The 22,447-nt window shown below is 40.4% G+C and overlaps 3 protein-coding genes across 3 annotated transcripts in view; 1 reads left to right on the top strand and 2 right to left on the bottom strand.

Annotated features, from left to right (window-relative positions):
* Positions 1-22,447, bottom strand: part of sigmar (Tumor necrosis factor alpha-induced protein 8-like protein sigmar) — a 181,387-nt gene that overhangs the window by 97,343 nt on the left and 61,597 nt on the right. The gene's annotated exons all lie outside the window — the stretch shown is intronic.
* Positions 4,184-6,061, top strand: abo (de-etiolated protein 1 abo). Its single transcript, XM_065239300.1, has 2 exons — positions 4,184-4,660; positions 4,716-6,061. Exons 1-2 carry the CDS (start codon positions 4,235-4,237, stop codon positions 6,012-6,014), a joined length of 1,725 nt encoding a protein of 574 aa, XP_065095372.1. The 5' UTR covers positions 4,184-4,234; the 3' UTR covers positions 6,015-6,061.
* Rheb (Ras homolog enriched in brain) lies at positions 11,955-16,018 on the bottom strand. The gene is made up of 5 exons (XM_065239299.1): positions 15,801-16,018; positions 15,055-15,126; positions 13,962-14,169; positions 13,756-13,885; positions 11,955-13,692 (listed from the first exon to the last, which is right to left on the bottom strand). The coding sequence occupies exons 1-5, from the start codon at positions 15,847-15,849 to the stop codon at positions 13,603-13,605; spliced, it is 549 nt and encodes a 182-aa protein (XP_065095371.1). The 5' UTR covers positions 15,850-16,018; the 3' UTR covers positions 11,955-13,602.

Here is a 22,447-nt window from a genome sequence, read left to right as displayed (position 1 = left end):
TGGAAAATTAAACTTTTTCAATTTAGCAATTAAACCTTCATGCCAAACACTGTCGAATGCTTTTTCTATGTCTAGAAGAGCAACTCCAGTTGAGTGGCCTTCAGATTTGTTTGAACGAATTAAATTGGTAACTCTCAAGAGTTGATGAGTAGTTGAATGCCCATGGCGAAATCCAAACTGCTCATCTGCAAAAATTGAGTTCGTATTGATGTGAAGCATCATTCTATTCAAAATTATCTTTTCAAAAAGTTTACTTATTGAAGAAAGCAAACTTATTGGACGGTAGCTAGAAGCTTCAGCTGGATTTTTATCCGGCTTCAAAATTGGAACAACTTTTGCATTTTTCCATTTATCAGGAAAGTATGCCAAATGGAAACATCTGTTAAATAATTTTACCAAGAAAGACAAGGTACTCTCTGGGAGTTTTTTGATGAGGATATAGAAAATTCCATCATCACCTGGAGCTTTCATATTTTGAAATTTTTTAGTTATAGACCTTACTTCGTCCAAATCAGTCCCCCAGGAATCATCAAAAATATTTTCCCGAGAGAAAATATTCCGAAAATCCCGAGCAACCTGATTCTCAATAGGACCCAAACTGAAATTATGGGAACTCTCGAATTGCTTAGCAAGTTTCTGAGCTTTTTCCAAATTTGTGATCAAAATTTTACCACCTTCTTTAAGCGCTGGAATTGGCTTTTGAGGTTTTTTCAAAATTTTTGTGAGTTTCCAAAAGGGTTTGGAACTCGGGTCTAATTTAGAAACATTATTTTCAAAAGTTTTGTTCCTCAGGGCAGAGAATCGCTTTTTAATTTGTTTTTGCAAATCCCGCCAGATAACTTTCATGGCAGGATCGCGCGTTCTTTGAAATTGTCTCCTACGGACATTTTTAAGATGGATCAAGAGCTGAAGATCATCGTCTATTATAATTGAATCGAATTTAACCTCGCATTTTGGTACTGAGGCAGCTCTTGCTTCAACTATAGAAGTAGTCAGAGATTCAAGAGCATAATTAATTTCATCTTTGGTTTGCAAAGGAATGTTTGGATCGAAGTTATATTCCATAAATGTTCGATATTGCTCCCAATCAGCCCTATGGTAATTGAAAGTAAAGCTGTTGGGATTAGAAATTATTTCTTGGGATATTTCAAAAGTTACTGGAAGGTGATCAGAACCGAAGTCAGCATGGGTAACCAATTGGCTACAAAGATGACATGAATCAGTTAAGACCAAATCAATAGTTGAGGGATTTCTTGCAGAAGAAAAGCATGTTGGGCTGTTTGGATATTGAATAGTGTAATAACCTGCAGAACAATCATCAAACAGAATATTACCATTGGAATTGCTTTGAGCATTATTCCATGAGCGGTGTTTTGCATTAAAATCACCAATAATGAAGAATTTAGACCTATGACGGGTAAGTTTCTGAAGGTCACCCTTGAGAAAATTCTTTTGCTGGCCTACGCATTGGAATGGCAAATAGGCAGCTATAAACGTAAGTTGTCCAAATTTTGTTTCAACAGAAACTCCCAAAGTTTCAAAAACTTTGGTTTCAAATGAAGAAAGTATTTTGTGTTTGATTCGTCTATGAATAATGATGGCAACGCCACCACAGGGTCCATCAAGACGATCATTTCTATAAATTAAATAATTTGAGTCCTTCTTAACCTTATGGCCAGGTTTAAGGAACGTTTCAGTTATAACGGCAATATGCACGTTATGAACTCTCAAAAAATTAAATAGCTCGTCTTCATTATCTTTAAGAGATCGAGCATTCCAATTTAAAATGTTTAATGCTTTAAAATCCATTACTGAATTTTAAAGTCATGACAATATTATTAGCAAATTTTACTCCAGTTTGAATAGCATCAAACATGGAGTTAGATTTAAGCATATCAGAAATCATGTCAATTAATGAATTCTGTAAAAATTCCATTTTAGGAGCAGTAATGCTTCCTAAGTCAAAATTGTCAAAATTTCCGTTAGAACGTTGGTTAGTATTTGATTTCTACCCGCTGCAATAGCAGCATAGGTAGCTCCATTAACTCGCTGAACATTGTTAGCAGCGAGGGGAGTAGGTACAGATGAAACATTTGAAGCAGGGGTGATATTTGTACCTACGGGTACGAATGTAGAATTTGTTCCTCGCTGACCGTTGTTAACAGCAGAGGAATTTATACCTGGTCGGAAACGTGGAGCGTTTCCTACCTGTCGGTTAGAACGAGATTGTAGGATCGCTTTGCGAGTCTTACATTCCCAAAAATTGGATTTGTGGTTTTCACCGAGGTTTTCACCACAATTTGAACATTTAAATTTCTTAGGATCTTCCTTCACAGGACAGTCGTCCTTTGCGTGAGAGGAATCACCACAATTCATGCATTTAGCTGGCATGTAGCAATTTTTAGTTCCGTGACCCCATCCCTGGCACTTACTGCACTGAGTGAGGTTTTGGAAATTTCCTCCAGTCTTCCTGAAGTGTTCCCACTTCACTCGGACATGGAGCATAAGGCTAGCTTTTTCTAAGGCCGTAAGGTTGTTTAGTTCACTAGACTTGAAGTGAACTAAATAAAAATCATTAGAAATCCCGTTGCGCGAATCGCCAGGACGGGATTTCATTTTCATTTTGATTACTTGAAGTGGCACAACTCCAAGTAATTTTGCCAGTTCATCTTTGATCTGATCCAGGGATTCACCACTGGGCAGTCCTTTCATGACAACCTTGAACACACGTTCAGTTTTGGTGTCGTAAGTAAAAAATTTGTGCTTCTTCTCAGTAAGATACTTGAGAAGACATTTAAATCCGTCCAAGGTTTCAGCCAATACACGGCATTCACCCCGACGTCCAATTTGTAGTGAAAACTTAACTTTCACGAAATTCAAAAGTTCCATGCGAAGAGCATGGAAATCGGTAGTGGTTATCACAATAGGGGGAATCTTTTCCTTCTTAGCATTAAGCCGGGAAAGTTTACTAGAATTTTTCTTGGATGATGGATCATTCTCATCATCCGTGAGCAAATCAAATTGATTACTCAAATTAATTTCTTCAGAAGGGGGGTCAAGAGTTTGCCCCTTTCTTTTGCGTTTAGGCGCCATGGCGGCAGTAAATTTTTTATCCAAATCGACTTCCAAGCAGATTACTATAAGAATCTGAAGGATCGAAGAGGAATTTTCCAAATCGATATCCAAGAAGGATTACCTCGGGTAGGGTCCAAACAAGGATCGAAGAGGAATAAGAGGAGTTGAACAAGGTAGAAAATTTTTCTCATTTCTGTTTCATTTGCTCATCAAAAAAGTTATTTTTCGTATGTGCCAACCAATCAAAACTAGAAATATTCAGAGGGAGAGATGGGTGGAGCTCGGGGCTGAGAGAATGTTTTGAGCCAAATCTGAGCCGATCGAACATTCCCATTAGATTTTTTCCGGGGATTTCTTATTCTTACTAGATTGAATTAGAGAATATTGCAATCGAAAAGAGATTCAATCTCCTATATGTTTCGTGTGCTTCTCAAATTCAACTAGTTTTTGGAATCAAAAACAATATTCTAACTTTATTGATTAATTGATTGACTAACGTGCTAAATAATCATTGATTGCCAATTAACCAACTAAATTAATGGCACCAAGAATTGTGCAAAATATTGCGATGCCATCAATTATTATTTAGCACGTAAGTCTAATTAAAAATAAAAGTCATGTGATGTGAAATGCTAGCTTCTAGCAAGGGTTTCAAGATAATTTAGGTACAAATCCCTGCTGTCGAATGAGTATTTCTAATCAAAACATACCCGCATAAACGCGAACCATAACTTGACCTTACCGAAAATGGTTAAACATTGTTTGTAATTCCTGCTGCTAAACTTTAACTGAAATGGTTATGGAACTTAACAATAAAGTTTTATCCTTTTGTTTTATTGTTTTTTTTTTTTGGAAGTGGACCTTACAAATAATGAGTTGTTAAGAACCGTTACCATGGCGAGTTTTCTCAAAACTTGTTAAACTTAAAAAAAATAAATATTTTTTTCTTAGCGTGTATATTAGAGATTTTTTTTTCTCTCTGGTGTTGCGATAAAGACGCCAGTTCGACTTGAAGAGCACAACCCCCACATTGTTTTCTGTTGATTGATAAGAAGATAGAAGTGTCATGTTTTGTTGTGATTAATTTCGTTCCCATACAGATTACTCCGTTTGCATCACGGGTAATTTTCGGTTTATTAGATTGGCTTTGTAACCCGTAATGGCAACGGAATCGAACTCGGCAAAGTCCGATGGTGATCCTCCGGAGTTTGTCTGTACGGAGCGGATAAAATTTCGTAAACTGCGCTCGCAAAACATCGTACACCGGTTGCGCTATCGGGAGATAGGAATGGGAGTGAAGACACCTCAGCATTCGGTACGGGAATTCTACCAGAATGTCTATCCCAATCTGACGGTGGTCAATGTCGAGAAGCCACCGTGCTACTTGAGAAAATTCAGCCCGGATGGAAGGTATCTGATCGCATTCTCGTCGGATCAGGCTTCGTTAGAAATCTACCAGTATATGGGGTGTGCTGCGGCGGCCAAATTGTTTCAGGACTGGGAAACACCGGAAGTGATTCTGAACGATGGCACCGGTGGTCGGAGCTACGAAATTCGCAGTCAGATATTTGAAAATTTATTCAAGGTGAGATTTTATGGGTTGGTTGGATTTTTATAATATTAAAATGAATTGTTTTTAGCTCAAGCACATAGTCAACATGGAAAGTCACCAGAACCAGTTGAATCGCGAGTGCAGTCTGTTCACCAACGATGGGAAGTATGTAATCATTGGAGCGGCGTCGTTCATTCCAGAGGATAACCACCCTCGATTCTACGAGTTGTACACGAATAACGAAGCTATAAAACCCACTGCCAGTTGCCCTTTGGAGGATTACACGCTCTATATCATAGATTTACACAACGGTCGCATTTCCGACTCAAAGGATTTCAATGTAGATAAAATCATACTGTCGCATAATCAGGGTGTTTATTTGTACAATGATACGTTGGCAATATTGTCGATCCAACATCAGACGGTTCACATTTTTTCGATTGCCGACGGTACATTCATTCTCGAACGAACGATAGGAAGATTCTGCTGCCCGGATGAAGGCTTGCTGTACAGCATGGGTACATCTGGAGGCCGCAGTGGAAATAATTCGAACTTACGAGCTTTCCGTGAACCAACAATCAACAGTTTGAAGCATCGAATGTTGGTTTTCCTCTTCAGACAGGCCAAAGGAATGGTGGATTCTGGTGAAGATAGATTAGCACTACGAAAGTTCTACCGCAGATTTGATGAATACCGAAACTTACGGATGTGGAAGATGCAACTGCTGGATGATGACCATTTGCTGATCAAGTATTCTAGTGAAGATGTCGTTACGCTGAAGACGCTGGAACCGAACAATCACAATAGTTCGATGTTCGTGGTGTACAACATCTGGAAGAACAGAATCATCGGCATTTATGGCAATCAATCGCCCGAGCTGCTGTTTCTGTATGAAAATTTCTGCGACAGCTTCCGGAATGCCAATCAGGCCCATCAAACGCAGTTCACCTGCTCACCGGCCAACAACATCTACAGTAATCTAATCCATCAGCGTTTCAAACAGACTATAATCGGTGCTCGTGGCGGAGGAGTCCAGGAGGCAACGAAGAGAATTCTGGCTGCACTGCCAATCAGCGCACAAAGCTACAGCAGTTCACCGTACTTGGATCTCAGTTTGTTCAGCTACGATGACAAGTGGGTATCGGCTATGGAACGGCCGAAGGCGTGTGCCGAGTTCCCCATTCGGTTTTTCGCTCGCGATTCTGGGTTGCTTAAGTTCCGCATCTATGCAGGAGTTCAGAACCAATTGTCCAATTCGGGCTCTCGAAGGTTGGTAGCGTTCACCTTTCACCCGACGGAACCGTTCGCTATCAGTGTGCAGCGGATTAATACGGATTATATAGCCAATTTGCACATCAGACATCCGGGAGCACGGATGATGCGGTGACATGGGGTCCGGCCGGGGGAGTATTCTGACTGACATAGTCTAAGGTTCATGTTGAGATATACCGACTTAATTTTATGTAGATTTTTTTATATTTAGATGAGTATAAAATGAAACATTTTTATAAATTTGTAAGATGGTGTTTAAAGCTGTTCCGTTTGATGACCGCCTTTGAATTGTCAAGCGGTGCAATCCGATATTGACGAGCCCCTATTGCAACCTGCTGGTAAATTCTAATCAAATCTATCGCTTATGGTATCTAAATCCGTTAATCCCATAGCACCGAGCGTGACTATAGTCGCTATATTCATAGTCTGGCGGATAGAATTTCGATTTATCAAAAAGCGGAACCAATTTAATATATTGTAGACGAACAATTGAAAAGGTACTATCAACTTTTAAAAACAAAACGTTGATTATTCTTTCCTCGCAAATTACCAGCATCATCGGATAGGGAAAACCTTCCCCAACGAGTCACGAGAAAAGGGGTTCCGAAGTTTTGTTCGCAATAACTGATGTGCTCGTTTCTGTTGTTGGTCGTGATTTGCTCGTTTGGTTCCGCTATTTGACAGCTCAATTGGCTCCCGAGATTCTATTCGCCAGACTATGAATATAGCGACTATAAGCGTGACTGGAGCGATTATGATTGAGCGTCACTTTGTTGCCACTGGTGTAGTAGCTGGAGGTGCATCGTTGGACAATGACAGCAAAGCAACAGAGAGAGTGATACTATAGAGGTAACTCGAAGACTAGTAGGTCCCGAAGAAACGTGCTCAACTTTTTGGCTCAGCTCTTCGGTCCCAAGCTAATCTATGCACCCCTCGAAACATAGGAAAATGCGCGAACCCCTCATTTTATCTGTCAAACTTTCATAGTGAATCAAGACAAACATAGTGTAGTACTGGAATTTATACTAGAATGGGGTACGTTAATCGATTTGCTTGGGACCAATAGGCTAGTCAAGTAGTGAGCCAATTTAAGAACGTTAGTTTCCACCGGTTGGTATCACCAACAATCAATACGAAATTAACGAAATCTATAAGGTAGGGTAATCGGAGCTCTGACTGCCAAACTTCAGAGAGGCCTGGACGTCCTGTCTGAATATTTCAACAGCTGGAGATCCGTATCAACGCGGCAAAGACCCAGGTCATCATCTTTCCACACTCTAAATCTCCCAGACTTGTTCCGTTGGTGAATAATAAGATCTGCCTGAACGGCACAGTGGTGGAATGGTCGAAAGAGGTAGTCTACCTCGGCTTAACACTAGACAGCAAGCTGATTTTCAGGGAGCACGTTGATAAAACCAAAATCAAGTGTAACATCTTGATAAGATCACTGTATCCACTCATCAACAGTAGGTCTACTCTATCCCTGAAAAATAAGCTTGCTGTCTACAAACAAATCATCCTTCCCCTCATAGAATACGGGATGCGAATCTGGGAGAGTTGCGCCAAATGCCATCACCATAAACTCCAAAGGATCCAGAACAAGATTCTTAGGATGGTCCTAAACATTCCCCGCGGACTAGAAACTCTGAGATCCACCTCCTAGCTGGAATTCAGAAATAGGAGAACGGAGAGTATTCATCCTGGAAAGGTTCAGAGACACCTGTTTAAGATCACATCATCAGATCATACGTGATCTACGTGATCTAAGTTATACTCGTAGTTAGGTAGGTTTTCACTTTTTTTCAATTCAAACAAAACACACCCCAAAGGGGTATTCTGTAAACTAGTTGAAAAACGCAAATATTAAGTTAGAATATCAAATTAAACAAAGATGAAGAGCCTGGTAGCCTTGTAGGCTAATCAATTAAAATTTTAAATCAATGTACTATACCAATCAACAGAAATAAACATAATTTTACTAAAAAAAAGGTTTTCTTCGTCATTTACTTTTGAGCAACGAACGGATAAGCATCGGACACGACGTATGAGTGGACCAGCACGTATCGCACCAATACGAAGACGACGACGAATGTACCCACATCGACTGGAGGAAAGGTGTTCCGCAATAGGCAGCATGACTGGGCCGCCGTCATCTGGTCGGCATCGACTTGGAGTGGTGTGAAAGAGCCAACTAGCGTTAGTTGTTCTTTCACAACAATCCAATTCAATGCTAGCTAGAGCACGGCTTGGTCTGGTGTGAATGCTGCCATATACTTGCAACCAGGATCGCTCCAGCCCGTAGTAAAAACGTTGCATCACTTCTGATCGACCACAGATGTCTCATGAGATCCACCGCTGTGGGCCATCATCGTTAAGTGCGTTGCGCGTCACCACAGCGTTACGCGTTACCATCATCGGTGTCGTGAAGCAATGTCATCTATGTACCAGGTCCGGGCATGTGGATTTGCCTTTTCAGGGCCAACAACCAACATACAAACGGCCCTTTTCAGCCAATTAAAATACAGAAGGAATTAAGATAATAACTTTCGAATAATTGAAAGAACTAAGAGCAAACACATTTTTTCCGACCACTCACAGACTTTGTGCTACATATTCCAGATCTTAGATGTAAAGTATTCATCACCCATTTCTCTTACCATCGGCCTATACTTACTGGTATAGGTAAGTAGTAATATGTAATATCATAGAGGTAACTCTAAGACTAGAACACAGGAGTGGAACTTTGGATCAGAAAGTGGCTCCACTTGTCATTTGCGAACACTAGCGCACCTAGCGGTAGAAGGCATCTTCTGCCTGCAGTTGAGATAGGCAGCATGCTATAATAGCACAAACGAAGTGACAGACGGAGCGGCTCGAAAACTTTGGTGACTAACCTGCTATTGCAATTTTTCAGTGTACCACATGGCAACACCACTACTACTGGATTGTACCACATGGCAACACTACTACTAGATTGAACTAGCATTTTCACCAAATGTACTAGAATGTTTTGGTTCTATCTCTTTCACTCTACTCAAAACTGAAATGCACAAAAAAAATGACAAAATGATACGCACTCTTTGCACACTGTCAAAGAATCATTGTACACAAAATCAACTTTGTTCAAATCAAAACAAAAAAACTAACCCATCTGGTGGATGATGGCAAAAGCTTCCAAGAAAATTCTATTACAGTGAACCACATTATTTAAATGGATTTCTTCGCCAGTTAGTCGTCTGTCACTTCGTTTGTGATAATAGTGTGAGTGCACATAGAAAGCCCGTGTGGAACGCTACCACAACACATCGCTTGTTGAGCAGAAAAACGAACACTTTTTGATTCACCGATTTGTTTGCACTTCTCCTTCTGTTCTGTGACCAGAAGGTCCCGAACAAACGTGTTCAACTTTTTGGCTCAGCTCTGGTACGATCTTCGGTCCCAAGCTAATCGATGCACCCCTCGAAACATAGGAAAATCCACGAACCCCTCATTTTATCTGTCAAACTTTCATAGCAACAGGTTCTTTTTATGTTTCTTCCATTTTCTTCTACTCACGATACGCTGCATACAATTCAAATCCTCGGTGTTAGTTACACCGCGCCGACATCCTGCCGCTCCGACTTCACACCACCCGTCACGTCCGTGGTCTGTGGTGACACACTGTGCCTGCGGAATAGTCACTCCAGACGAATTTGCTGGCCGATGCGTCGCAGAACTCGATGGTCGATCTCAGCTCGTCACGAACCCCGCCTTAGGTCGTCCTCGATGTCGGCTGACTGCCCGAGGACCTGCAGTTCAGTAGCTACCTAGGTAGCGACAGCCTTTCGCTTCGATACCGGCTCGGTTAGGACAATCGATGCAATCAGGTGATGTATGACACATTGCCTCACCGGGTCGCTTTCGTCCGGCTGAGATCGCCTTGGTGGGAATTTGGTGTCACAGCGAGGCGATACGTTGATATAGCCCGCAAACACGGAAAATCAGGCTGCAAATAAAAGCCCTAAGACAGATACAACATCAGTCTTCCTGTACATATTGGGGCTCAAGAACAACTCACTTCTCTTTCGAAGGCTTTTTTGTCCTGCAGCCGTGTTGGACGAAGTGAGGGCGATCCCTATGCGCTTTCTGATCGTAATATCCCGTACCTCTCGTGCCCGGGTGTGCGATCTTCGAGAGGTTTCCCGCGTGTAACAAGATGGCGAGCACGTGCAAGGCCTATGACGAGCAATCAATTTCGTTAGCTTGCTATTGAGCAAAAGGACTTACTGTCGACTTACTCTTTTCCGACGGGGTGTGCTGTTCCGCCTCTCGTTGTTCTACCCTGGATGAGTGTTTTCCGCACTGGGTATTTCGCACCGGAGATGGGGTTTTGCCTTTGCGCTAGCGGCGAGTAGTTTTTTCCTTGTCTCACAAGATGGCGCTTAGCCGTTCGGTTCTGACGCACGATGGCATATTATGATGTTGTTGATTAGACGAATCCTGGGAAAGCATCATCCTCATCATCAGAGAAACCTCTGAAATCCAAGATGTTGAGTTGATCATCGCTACTTGAATCACTAAGAGTATCTTCCGAGTCTTCATATTCTGATTCGTGATTGATTTAAATACTTGCTTCTGTTATTAGCCACCTTTTGCCAATAATCCGCCGATCGACCACTTCTTTCTGCATCCTGTCTTACACTGGTTTTCTATGTGAAGCATAGTCTTAAAACTTTTCTTCTTCTCCGGGATCCCATACTAAAAAGAACTTTCCTCATAATCTGTTATGATGGTTTTGTTTTTATGAAAATAAAATGATGTTCTATCCCTCTATCATAGCTATATGATGATCCATCGTGCAGATAGCTAATATCGTTGTCTTCTTCAAAACCACATCGTCTTGATCTATAGAGAAAAGAAAATCGCCACTCGATTAAGCCAAATTCAAAGGTCATACTTGTGTGATGTCGCATTCCAAAAGTTTTGAGCCAAATAAAGATTTGTTTTACAGCTGTTAGATTCTATTATTTAGATAATCAAGTTATAGTTGAACTCATAATTATAAACTTCACTATTATTTTATTTTGGCTAGTAGTTAAAATCCAACAATTTTTTCGTCCGCTACATTTCAACTGGCCTCTACTATAAAATGTTAAGATACTGACAACCAGCAATCCTCAAGGTTATGCCAATGCCCAGGGTTAACATATCTGCGTACGAACTTGTATTCAAGCAGCTCTTCATCCTAGTAATGCTTTTCTTCTCCGTTTCGTGCTTCCGTCGATTGTTGCTTCTTAAGCTGCTTCCGAAATTTCCGCTTGGGATAGAAATTCATCCGGTGCCCTTCCATCCTACTAACAAAACACACGTTCTTGTTCTCTTGGTAGAAGATATTCCCCTTCCGATTGAGGAAATCCAGCGATGTAGGAATTTCATTCTTCACATCCATGTACACACCGCGCACACCAGTATAAATATCGAAGCCAAACTGTGGTGGGAATTTCTCACGAACCACACGCTTTCTTTACCGCATTTTTCCAGCACCAACGCTAGATCTTTGTCGGGAACTTTTGGTACTGACTGCCTTTCCATCAACAAAATGGAACATTAATTGTTCGGGGTTATGCAGAGATTTCTATAGATTTAAAGGACAATATCGAGTTGACTGAAATTTAAGATTGCCGATGACTGTTAGAAACAATACTTATAGGTATAGGGTAGAGAACTACTCAAATCAATTTTTATCTTCATCCGATAGGCCGAAGTGAATTCATTGGCGTTTCAATGCGTTAGACCGAGTTTAGAATCCGTAGGCCGAGTTTGGCGTCAAGAAGCAGTGTTAGACTTTTAACAATATCTCAACGATTGGTTTCTCTTTGTCAAATCTTACGGTACATACGGAAAGGTAAATACATTTGGAAGCCATCAGTAATAATAACATTCCGTTTGGTGCTAAACTACGCTAGATTAAGAAAGACTAAGTGCGGGTTGTGCTTAATAGGCCGGAAATGGGGTAGTTAACCCTATAAGACTGTGATATCGCAATGAGAAAACATGTGGGTTTTAAATTAAAAATAATTCCGTTTCATTTCCACTAATTTAATTTCGTCTACGTTTCCACTGCAGCAGCGCATGATTTTAATGCTTTCCTAAGTGTTACAACTACATTTTTTTTACTGGTTTCCAATGAACAAAAAATATGTATAGACTAAAATATATTAATATAAGTGTACGATTTCTCAATAATATACCTTCTCGAAAATAAGCGTTCCTATATGTTCATTGTATGTGTTTGAATGTACGTGTCTACATGTCCGATGTACATGAGCGAACTTCCTTCCGAACTGTCCTCGCAAATCCTGCTACTTAATCTCCGATGAATAAAAGTTATACTTGCATTGTAGTTACGTGGTGACGCATTCCAGCGCAAAGCGTTAAAATTAATAACAGTGACTACGTGGCAAAAAAAAAAGTTCATCAATAGGTCAAAACCGATTGTTTTAAGGTCGATCGAACCTGATACAGTATGGCCGGTTGTGCACTCAAAAATATCCACACGTAGCTTCTGCCTGATAACATGTTTTCATATGTTTTGAGTGTACCTATTTGCAGCAAGCAGAGATGCCATGCCATTCCTTAATTTTACGAAAGATATTAAACCTCACTTTACATGGTGTTGCTGAAAATCAAATTCCGTGCAGATGACGCGCTCCGCTAGTTACGCTATTAATTTATTAGCTCATTTGTGGAAAGCGTGTGATAGTGCGAGTCCTGTAAGTAGGAGTTCACTTTTCTTCCCATTAAAACAACTACCACTGCATAAGTGTTACTTCGTCTTCTGTTCTCTCACGCTCAAAAAAGTGTACGAATGTATGTCTGTGTATGTATGTGTGTGTGTGTTGTAATTATGTTATCTATTGGTAAATCCTATCTATGAAAATCCGACTCGCATTAGCATTCTTTCCCAGTTGCAAAGTAGTGGTTAGGTACTTTCTGTGTCATCATTTTACTTTCATCCCTTTTTTCGCTCAATTAGTATAACTCGAACACATTCTAAGAACTACTAGGTTTAAGGGTGGTAAATTTGTTTTAAAATATATTTTCAATAGGTTCTTTTTTACACAGTTTTACCTCTAATTTCCCGAAGAATCATACCGACGGTGCCTTAGTTGAAACACACCTATAAAACTTCTCGCCCATCCTATTCTTATCTGACCGCATAATGATATTGTTTGTTACACTAAACTCGGATGTTACGGTATGAAACGACTTGTACGTTTGAGAGTGTATGTGTGTGTGTGTGGGGGGGGGGGGGGGGGGTGTCTGTATTGCATATGTGAAAGTGTGAAGGAATCTTTTCCCATCTTTACAGTTCCGTCTTCTCGCTTGGGTGACAGCTTTCAGCCGAACCAATCGCATCCAAAATCATATATTAAACTCTTCAACATATAAAATTCCAATATTTGAAAAATTAAACAGTTAACGGAAACACTTTGCATCAAACAGAAAACATTGCTTGTTGCTTGTTTCACAATTGCTAATTGTTGCATCATTCGATTTGCGCACAAACCAAAAATTAAGGTACTACTCGAGTCGCCCGTGGTTCGTCGTAGCCAACTGTGAGTGGCTGATTGACCACGGGCGGAGAAAATGATTCAGGCTACTGCGATTGGGCTAGTGAGAAGGACTACTGGGATAATTTGCATGACATCCTCACCTGCTGTTCAGGAAATTGTACAGCTGCTCTTTTCGCCGGTGTTTCCATTGTCGCGCTCGATCTGCTGCAACAATAGGTGGAATATGTCGGCTACGGACTGAGAAAGGAAACATTGAATTACTATAAAATCATCGACCTTGACAAACTGAGCAGTCCTTACCTCATTTTGCTTGGCAGATGTCTCTAAGAATTGTGCCTTCCAACATTCGGCTAGCTTTTTGCCTTCCTCGGTTGAGACGGCTCGTTCCTGGTGCAAATCGGTCTTGTTTCCTACCAGTACCACGGGGACGCTGTAACAACGCAATCGAATCTTAGTATTTTCGATTTCAACCGCAACGGTTGTAGGTACGATTCAAGAAAACTTACTAAGCCTTGCCCATCACGTCCAGCAGCTTCTCGTAGATGATCTGAATGACCTCGAACGACTTCTGACTGGTGATGGAATACACCAGCACGTACCCATGGAAGTCCATGCTGTACTGGGCAGGGAATATGCTGTACTCATCCTGACCGGCTGTGTCGACCAGTTTCACTTCATAGTCGGTCGAATTGACGCGGGTGATTTTGGTGAAGGCTGTAAAAGTGAATAAGATGTGCAGGGTTGTTTGTTAAGATAAATTTGAATTCGCGTTAATCTTAGCATCAAACTCGCGACAAATCCGCGCGAATATGTTCGAACTTATTCTAGTATACCTGTATTTTGGCTATTAGTGGCAAATCCTGCCTTCAGACCAATGTTCATCAATAGATATCCAATCTTAGCTATGTTTTGAAGATGAGACTTTCATAAACTTTTCCAGAGCTTTGTTTAACTGGCACCCTTAAACCAGTAACCAGTTAAACAAATTATATATGAGTGCCGTTTAATTTAGCTGTTCAAACTAACGGGGTTCTATGGTATTAATATTCGTAAATCTATAACTGTGAGAATAGGAACATGGAATGTAATTTGACTAAGACCCACGTATTAAAGCAAGCAGTCGTCCAGGAGGGAAGTCTTTCACGTTGTCCTTTGGTCGACTGAAGATACCAGGATACTTAAGGAAGTAAAATGCACTTAGATGTATTTTATACCAGTTTGTTAAATGAAATGTATTTTTACCCATGCGTATCCAACATGTTCCACCTAATAAAATAAATATTGCTCCCATTTCATCATTTCTAGACCGATTTAGATTAAGCAACTTCCAATCGATCAGGAAGGAAAACCATTAGGAGTTGTTCTATTCATACGTAGGTACAGAAGAAACTCCAGTAAGTTAGCTGCTAAAGAAGTTGTTTCGTACCTCGCAATATTCTAAGTACTTAGATTTGCGCATTAGCAATCAATGCACCTCGGTACTTTCAGTTTTCCTATCAATAATTACAAAGTCTGGATTAGGTGTACCGACTAAAATAGCCGCTGTTAACTCCTATCTCTAATCAAACCGCATTGACATTCCAAAAAGATAATACTTACTGTTCTCGATGGTCGGATCGTACGAATCCACAAATTGCCCTTCGACGAATTGAATACTGAGCGATGACTTCCCTGCAAAAATGCAAAAGAAAAAAAAAAAGAAAACAAACATCAGCTGAGATTCGACATACACGACACCAGCGCATATTGAGATAGGTAGTAGGAAGCAATAAAGCGCCAGCCAAGCCAACAGCAGACAGAAACCATCGGCGAGAGTTGCTTCAATTTAGATGCCCAATATTTGAACATTGTTTATTTTTGTTTCCACTTAGCGCCTTGCGTTGCATCGCTGGCTCTTCCCTCACTTACACTCAGTGATATCGTGCACTGGATTCTAGCAAATCCGAGAGACATGATCCGCCCGGTAGTCATCCAAACAAAGGATTTTCCCGGAGGGAGAACGCAATTTGCTGAAAATTGACCCCGCAGAGTTAAGCGAATTGTCTTATCGCTCGCAATTTCAGCCTCACACCCGATTTTCGCTCATCTGTGCTGCTGATAACAGAGGGATGGGGCACTACCTCAGTACAGCAATGAAGAGAACCTTGCAGTGAAATTCCCAACTAGAAGCTGCGTAAAAGCAAACTTCGCAATAAAAACTTGTCCTATACAATCCTCGCGCACACACACGGGGGAGGGAGGGACAAGAATGATAGTTGAAAAAAGAGAGCCATCAATCACCGCAGTTTCCTGTATATTGTGACAATGGATGGAGGAGGATCGCTGTCCGTTCTTCAGGTACATACCTACGGATCGGTAGCCCATCATGGCAATGTTTCGCTCCTTGGCAGGCATCTTCCCACTATATATCCTCCGGACTGGAAACCGTAAACACTAGCTAGTAATGAACACACTGCTGATATTCCTCCTGCTTGCTTGTGCTGGGGAAATTCTCGCGATTTTCTTTCCACTGCACGCGAAGTGATTGAATCGAAACGCGAACTTCGCACACAATTTTTGAGACAGACAGACAGTTTTGATTTTTGATCACCTCGGCGTCAGCTTCGTGGGTCCGTCAATTGACAGTTGGTGTGATGTTTTTTTTTGCTTCCCGAGTGGTATGAGGTGTTACAATATGGACTATATACACTCAAAAATATTACTATTCAAGGATAGATTAAAATGTAATCAATTTACAGTTACGCAATGTTTATACATTGATCTGATAAAGTTTCACCCCAAAATTATACTAAGTTCGAATGATGGAGCAAAATTCGTTCAGTGTATACCAATATTTTTATACACAAGAAGAGTAGCAAACACAAAAGTCGGAGTTGCAAAACCAAAATTACAAGTTATCAAACCTAAACCAGCACGATGGATTAATTAATTGATGAAATCCGATAAAGAGCAGCTGCGGTTGTCCCCGACGTTATGCTGAAATGCATCGGCATCAAGGTATCCGGCGTTGGCTACGATTAATACGATGAATTGATCAATCTCTACGTGAATTATGGCAGATAATTTTAATTTATCTTTTTAGCTAGTCGCGTTCAATATTTCATTCTTACACTCGAATCTGCTTCAGGAAATAAACCTTAAACGGCTGCCTCAGTGAAACTCCTGTTCAATTAGCTGATGTCCGTTACTGGCAACACCAATCTGTGGATGGTGGACTCCCATTTCCCATTTCAAAGCAGTCCACAGCTTGGCACATGACCTTCGCTCCGCAAAGGCAGGAATTCAATTGACTGCGAAATGGATCTTCCCAAGACTGGCCGGACAGTGACGTAATCGAAGCGACCACACAGATCCTTTGGCTTCCTACCATTACTATTGATGCTGTCATCCATCGTGGCCAAGTTTACTAATTTACACATTCGGAACAGCAGGTGGAGCCTTGTTCACGGATTCATTCTACGATTACCAAAATTCGAGCTTGTCCCTGATTGACCTTCCTTCACCAAAAACCTCGCTTTGCTTGGTGCCAGCTGTTCTATACTCCTTGTGTTAATGTCATCCCGATTCGATCTGCCACCACCGTATCTTGTGCAGTGTGTGACTGGAGTGAACCAACCGGTGATTGAAAAGTCCGAAAAGTGACCGGATACAACAAACTTATGTTGTTGCAAAACATCGTTACCAACTTAACAAACAGGACATCAATCGGATGACAATGATGGAAAATCAGAACTTGCAGTAAGAGATGAGCTTCGTGAAGGACGAGGATACCATGCAGTTGATCAAGATGGAAAAAGAGGTAGGTACATGGGATTACCACATTCACAGTGTGATTGGCATTTCATTGGAATTTCGTTTTAGGCATTTACACAAATTAGGACGACGAAGAGGATTCCAAACACAACCAAATGCGAGCAACTTCCCTGTAATGCATGGGGAGATGTCGGGGAAGAAGCAGCTGGTTTTTGTAAGGACGGGTACTTACAACCGTCCAGATTCATATATAAACTGCTCAAGAGCATTCCATCGAAATAGTATGGTAGGTTTTCTTGTGCTTTAAAAGTAATCCTTAAAATAGTGATTTAATTTCAGATCCCAGCACAAAATACTGGATCTTTGCATTATTCGATGAGGATGTTGGATCGAAGGCAAATATGTTCTGTCCGGATTCTCTCAAGCCGTCATTGACCATGAATTTCAGAATGAGGAACACCATCGACAACTACCGAGTATTTCATACATCCTTCGCTGTTCGCTGGCTCCAGGCAGTAGTTCGAGTTCTCCATAATGCAGCTGTAGATGGCCATGGCGTGTTCTATCGCGGTACGGTAGCGAAGTCATCAGGCACGGCACATAGACTTGTTCTTATCTATACGATGTTGGCAACGACAGGCAGAATAATAATGGGTGTATTGCATAGGGCTGCGACACGCCGAGCAGGATACCAAGGAGAAGGTGTGGGTGCTAGCCAAGCAACTTCGATTAGATCCGTGTTGCAGTTCAAATTAAATCACTAACGATACCACTACGGAAGTGGTCGCATCAACAATGGAAGCAAATGGAAAAAAAATAAATTTCGTAGATCATATATTCCAATGCTACGAGGAAAATAAAATATTTTCATTTTTTGCTTAAATTGTTCCTTAAATTGATACTGAAGAGAAATAAAAAAATAATGTGTGTGTGTGTGTCATCCTCTATCCCTCACCCAGCCGGGGGCGTTGGACAAGTAGAACTGCGAATAATTTGATCAAATCTCATGCTCCGTAATGGTGCCCTTTATGTTGTGAAGACTAGTACTTCAAAAAGGGTAACTTTTGAGGCAAGACAGGGTGTCCTCAACAAGTTAAGGGAACAGGATGCACTAAATGTCCACAACAGGTACAGCAAAACATCACATAGACGCCCTTATTCACACTAACTACTCAGGGGGTAGAAGGTCAAGAAGAGCCACCGCCGCCAACTAAAGCTTGAACCGGGTACCTGGGACTCCCACGATATACCCGCGGCAATGGTCAGCAGACGATGCCCTGTGCGTATTTAGTATGTAATATGTTTTATTTGGATACACAAAATGTTTGAAGTCATGCGTCATCTAAACCATAATTTGCATCACCACAAATACACTTGTCAACAATCTTCAACTGGAACGTTCTCACCAAATCACTTCACCCGGGAGCGCATTCCCGATGCTTCCACGCATATTTTTTTCCCTCCACTCCAACCACACAACAACCAAATATCACTTTTCTTTTTTCAAGTCACTCCGTGCACAAAAGCAATGCACATCTCAAAACCCTGACAATAGTTCAGCGCACTTCTCATCACCGCGTAAATAAACAGAAATTTCACTCGCGATGCCACAAATTTCTGGTCCGGGAGAAACAATCAAACCACGCCAATTTTGCAAACATGATGAATCATGTTTTCTTTCTCGATTCTAAAACTTCTCGGAAAGCGAGAAACCAACACTCACACACGTATAACCGTCCGGGAGGCAGAGAGCCAGCGCTAATCCGGCAAATGCAGCCGAAAACTATGAAAGCGAATGCACGCACAAAACAGAGAACGAACTTAACACACAACCGTATCCAAAGGCGTTAGAAACTCGACTCCCAAGAGAAATAAAAAAATAATGACGGTAAAAGTAACTTCAAACCCTGAATAAACAACGGTTATTCATATAAAGAATTCATGCGCTTTGCATGCATAAATCACTTTTATACTAAGTTCGTATTCTCTCCCTTTATAGCGAGTTATGCGTCGGGTAGGAGAGTTGCGATTTAGCGTAACTTTTATACTATTTAGATTCTAATATTTTTTTAGTGTAAGGGAAAATTCAAATACATACAGCATGTACACAGCAAAAAAAAATGTAATATCGATCAATGTAATTCCAGCTGATGTATGAAATAATGATGTAATAGCAAAAAGCAGATACAATATAACATCAATAGATGTAATTTTGTTCGCAAAATCGATGTACATCGTACAACGTTATATTACACTACCGATGGATTGACCTGGTTGCAGCACTTTGGAAGTAATATTCAACAACTTTTTTTTCTGTGTAGGGGTAGCGTACCAGCTAAGCTTTCTCCTAATTGACCATACGATCTAAAAGCTCACAATTTTCATGGAAATCATATTTTCTTCCACAGAAACATAGTTCCAAAGATTAACTGCATGATTGCGTTATGAAATTTAGAAAAACTTATATTGAGCTTGATTTAAGCCGTATGGACAATATTGACACCACGGGGTTTCAGCTGTACTCGCGACCAGCCTACCGTGAAATGGGATGTGAGAAGCGAGATGTACGTCGCCGGTCAACAGGGGTAGTGAATGTTTACGTCGGTTCGTGGAGAAGTTAAGAGGGAGCCCGATGGTTTTGTTTTATCGATCAACTTTATATGAAATATATCAAGAATTGGTTGCCTGTAAATTAATGATTACCAATTAATAATATCGTCCGGCCATTTTTCACAGAGATGGTGCTGTTCCGCTGGTAGGAAGTGATAAAAATTCCCACACAGAATTTTTTTTATTGAATATTACATCCAAAAAACCAGGTCAATCCATCGGTTGTGTAATATAACGTTGATGTAATATTGTATCGACTTTTTGCTATTACATCATTATTTCATACATCAGCTTGAATTATATTGATCGATATTACATTTTTTGCTGTGCATATCGAAATTGAGAGAAGTGGGAATAATTTATTTCCGGTGCATATTTAGGTCAAAAAAGTGAACGACAACCTAAAGAAATTAGTCAGGGATTTTGTCGTTCAGTTATTATTGTTCAGACATTATTGTTAAACAAGCTACAATTAAATAAAAATGATTTTTCCCCAAACTGTTTCACCTGCTTTACTACCAGCCTACCAGTTGTTCATCGAACAAGCATTTAACGGTCAATTTGAAAGTATCTCAGTTTATAGTACAGCCACCTGTGGCGCGCATAGTAAATTCCCTTGCGTTTGACGTTTACACACTACCACCAACAATCAATACGAAACTAACGATTTTAAATTGGCTCACCACTTTAGTAGCCTATTGGTCCCAAGCAAACGATTAACGTACCCTATTCTAGTTGAAATTCTATTACTACACTATGTTTGTTTTGATTCGCTATGAACGTTTGACAGATAACATCAGGGGTGTGTGGATTCATGCAGAACATGCAGGGGTGAGTGAAATAGCTTGGGACTGCTTGGGACCGTTGTTCTGGTACTGAGTGAGCCAAAAATAATAATGATTTTCTTCGGGACCCAGTGGTCTTAGAGTTACCTCTATGCTACCACCATCTGTTCAGCGTACTACCCACCACAGTGTACTCAACAGATGGCGGTAATGTTTTAGCGAGAATGTTTTACAATGAACAATATTCAATGGGTTATATCTGTTTGTCTGTGACAAGAGGTTAAAACTTTATCTAAAAAACATGTTTAAAAGTTCCATAACCATTTCAATTAAAGTTTAGCAGGGATTATAAACAATTTTTGAAAATTCTAGATAGAGCTGGAATTAGGGCGTAACAGCTTTTGTAAACAATGACTTCTATCGATGATTTCTAGAAATTCAAGGCACGCTAACGCAAACCAATATAACCTCCGGCTAAGGGAACTCTTCCACTACCCGATGGTGTAGTTGATTTGCGTTGGCAAGCCTTTACTTTCTAGAAATCATCAAAAGAAGTCATTGTTTACAAAAGCGGTTACGCCCTAATTCCAGCTCTATCTAGAATTTCGTAAGGTCAATTTATGGTTCGCGTCAGGGTGCGTACTATCATAGAGGTAACTCTAAGACTAGAAGGTCCCGAAGAAACGAGCTCAAATTTCGGCTCAGCTCTGGTACTATCTTCGGTCCCAAGCTAATCGGTGCACCCCTCGCAACATAGGAAAATCCACGAACCCCTCATTTTATCTGTCAAACTTTCATAGCGAATCAAAACAAACATAGTGTAGTACTGGAATTTCTACTAGAATGGGGTACGTTAGTCGATTTGCTTGGGACCAATGGGCTAGTCAACCCGCATAAACGCGAACCATAACTTGACCTTACCGACAATAATTATAAATTGTTTACAATCCCTCCTAAACTTTAACTGAAATGATTATGGAACTTTACATGAACGTTTGTGTGATAAAGTTTTAACCTTATGTATTATTGTTTTTTGAAAGCGGACCTCACAAATAATGGGTTGTTAAGAACCATTACCATTCAAAATTCTTGTTTTCTCCATACATTTTCGAAAAGAGAACTATATTAGAACGTTTTTACTTATGGTTTGAGAACATTAATGGTTATGGTTATGATAGTCAGTAAGGTCCATTAATGGTTTTGTATTATCGCTCAACTTTACGTGGAATATATCGTGGATTGGTAATCAGTAATTTACAGGCAACCAATTCGCGATATATTCCACATAAAGTTGATCGATGTTACAAAACTATTCATGGACCTTACTGACTACCACAACCATAACCATTAATGTTCTCAAACCATAAGTTAAAAGGTTCTAATATAGTCCTCCTCCCGAAAATATATGGAGAAAACAAGAATTTTGAATGGTAATGGTTCTTAACAACTCATTATTTGTAAGGTCCGCTTCCAAAAAACCATAATACATAAGGTTAAAACTTTATCATTAAACGTTCTTGTAAAGTTCCATAACCATTTCAGTTTAAATTTTAGCAGGGATTATAAACAATTTTTAACCATTTTTGGTAAGGTCAATTTATGGTTCGCGTTTATGCGGGAAGTAGTGAGGTAATTTAAAATCGTTAGTTTCGTATTGATTGTTGGTACTATCTGCTTCTAATTCAGTGGATTAAAAAGTGTGTACTTTGTAGTCATTATTGTGTATTTTGCGGCTACCGTGTATTTTATATTAATTCCGCCACTGGGATCATGAACATTATCCGTCACATGGCAGAACGACTGTTTTTGACACAATCGTACCCTTTCGCTCACACTCCAGGCTG

Source organism: Ochlerotatus camptorhynchus, unplaced genomic scaffold (genome assembly GCF_037179485.1).
Source record: "Ochlerotatus camptorhynchus isolate MF236.1 unplaced genomic scaffold, CSIRO-AGI_Acam_v1.1 ptg000055l, whole genome shotgun sequence".
Lineage (NCBI taxonomy): Eukaryota > Metazoa > Arthropoda > Insecta > Diptera > Culicidae > Ochlerotatus > Ochlerotatus camptorhynchus.
Note: the sequence above shows the minus strand (reverse complement) of the source record. Positions and strands in the feature narration are given on the sequence as shown.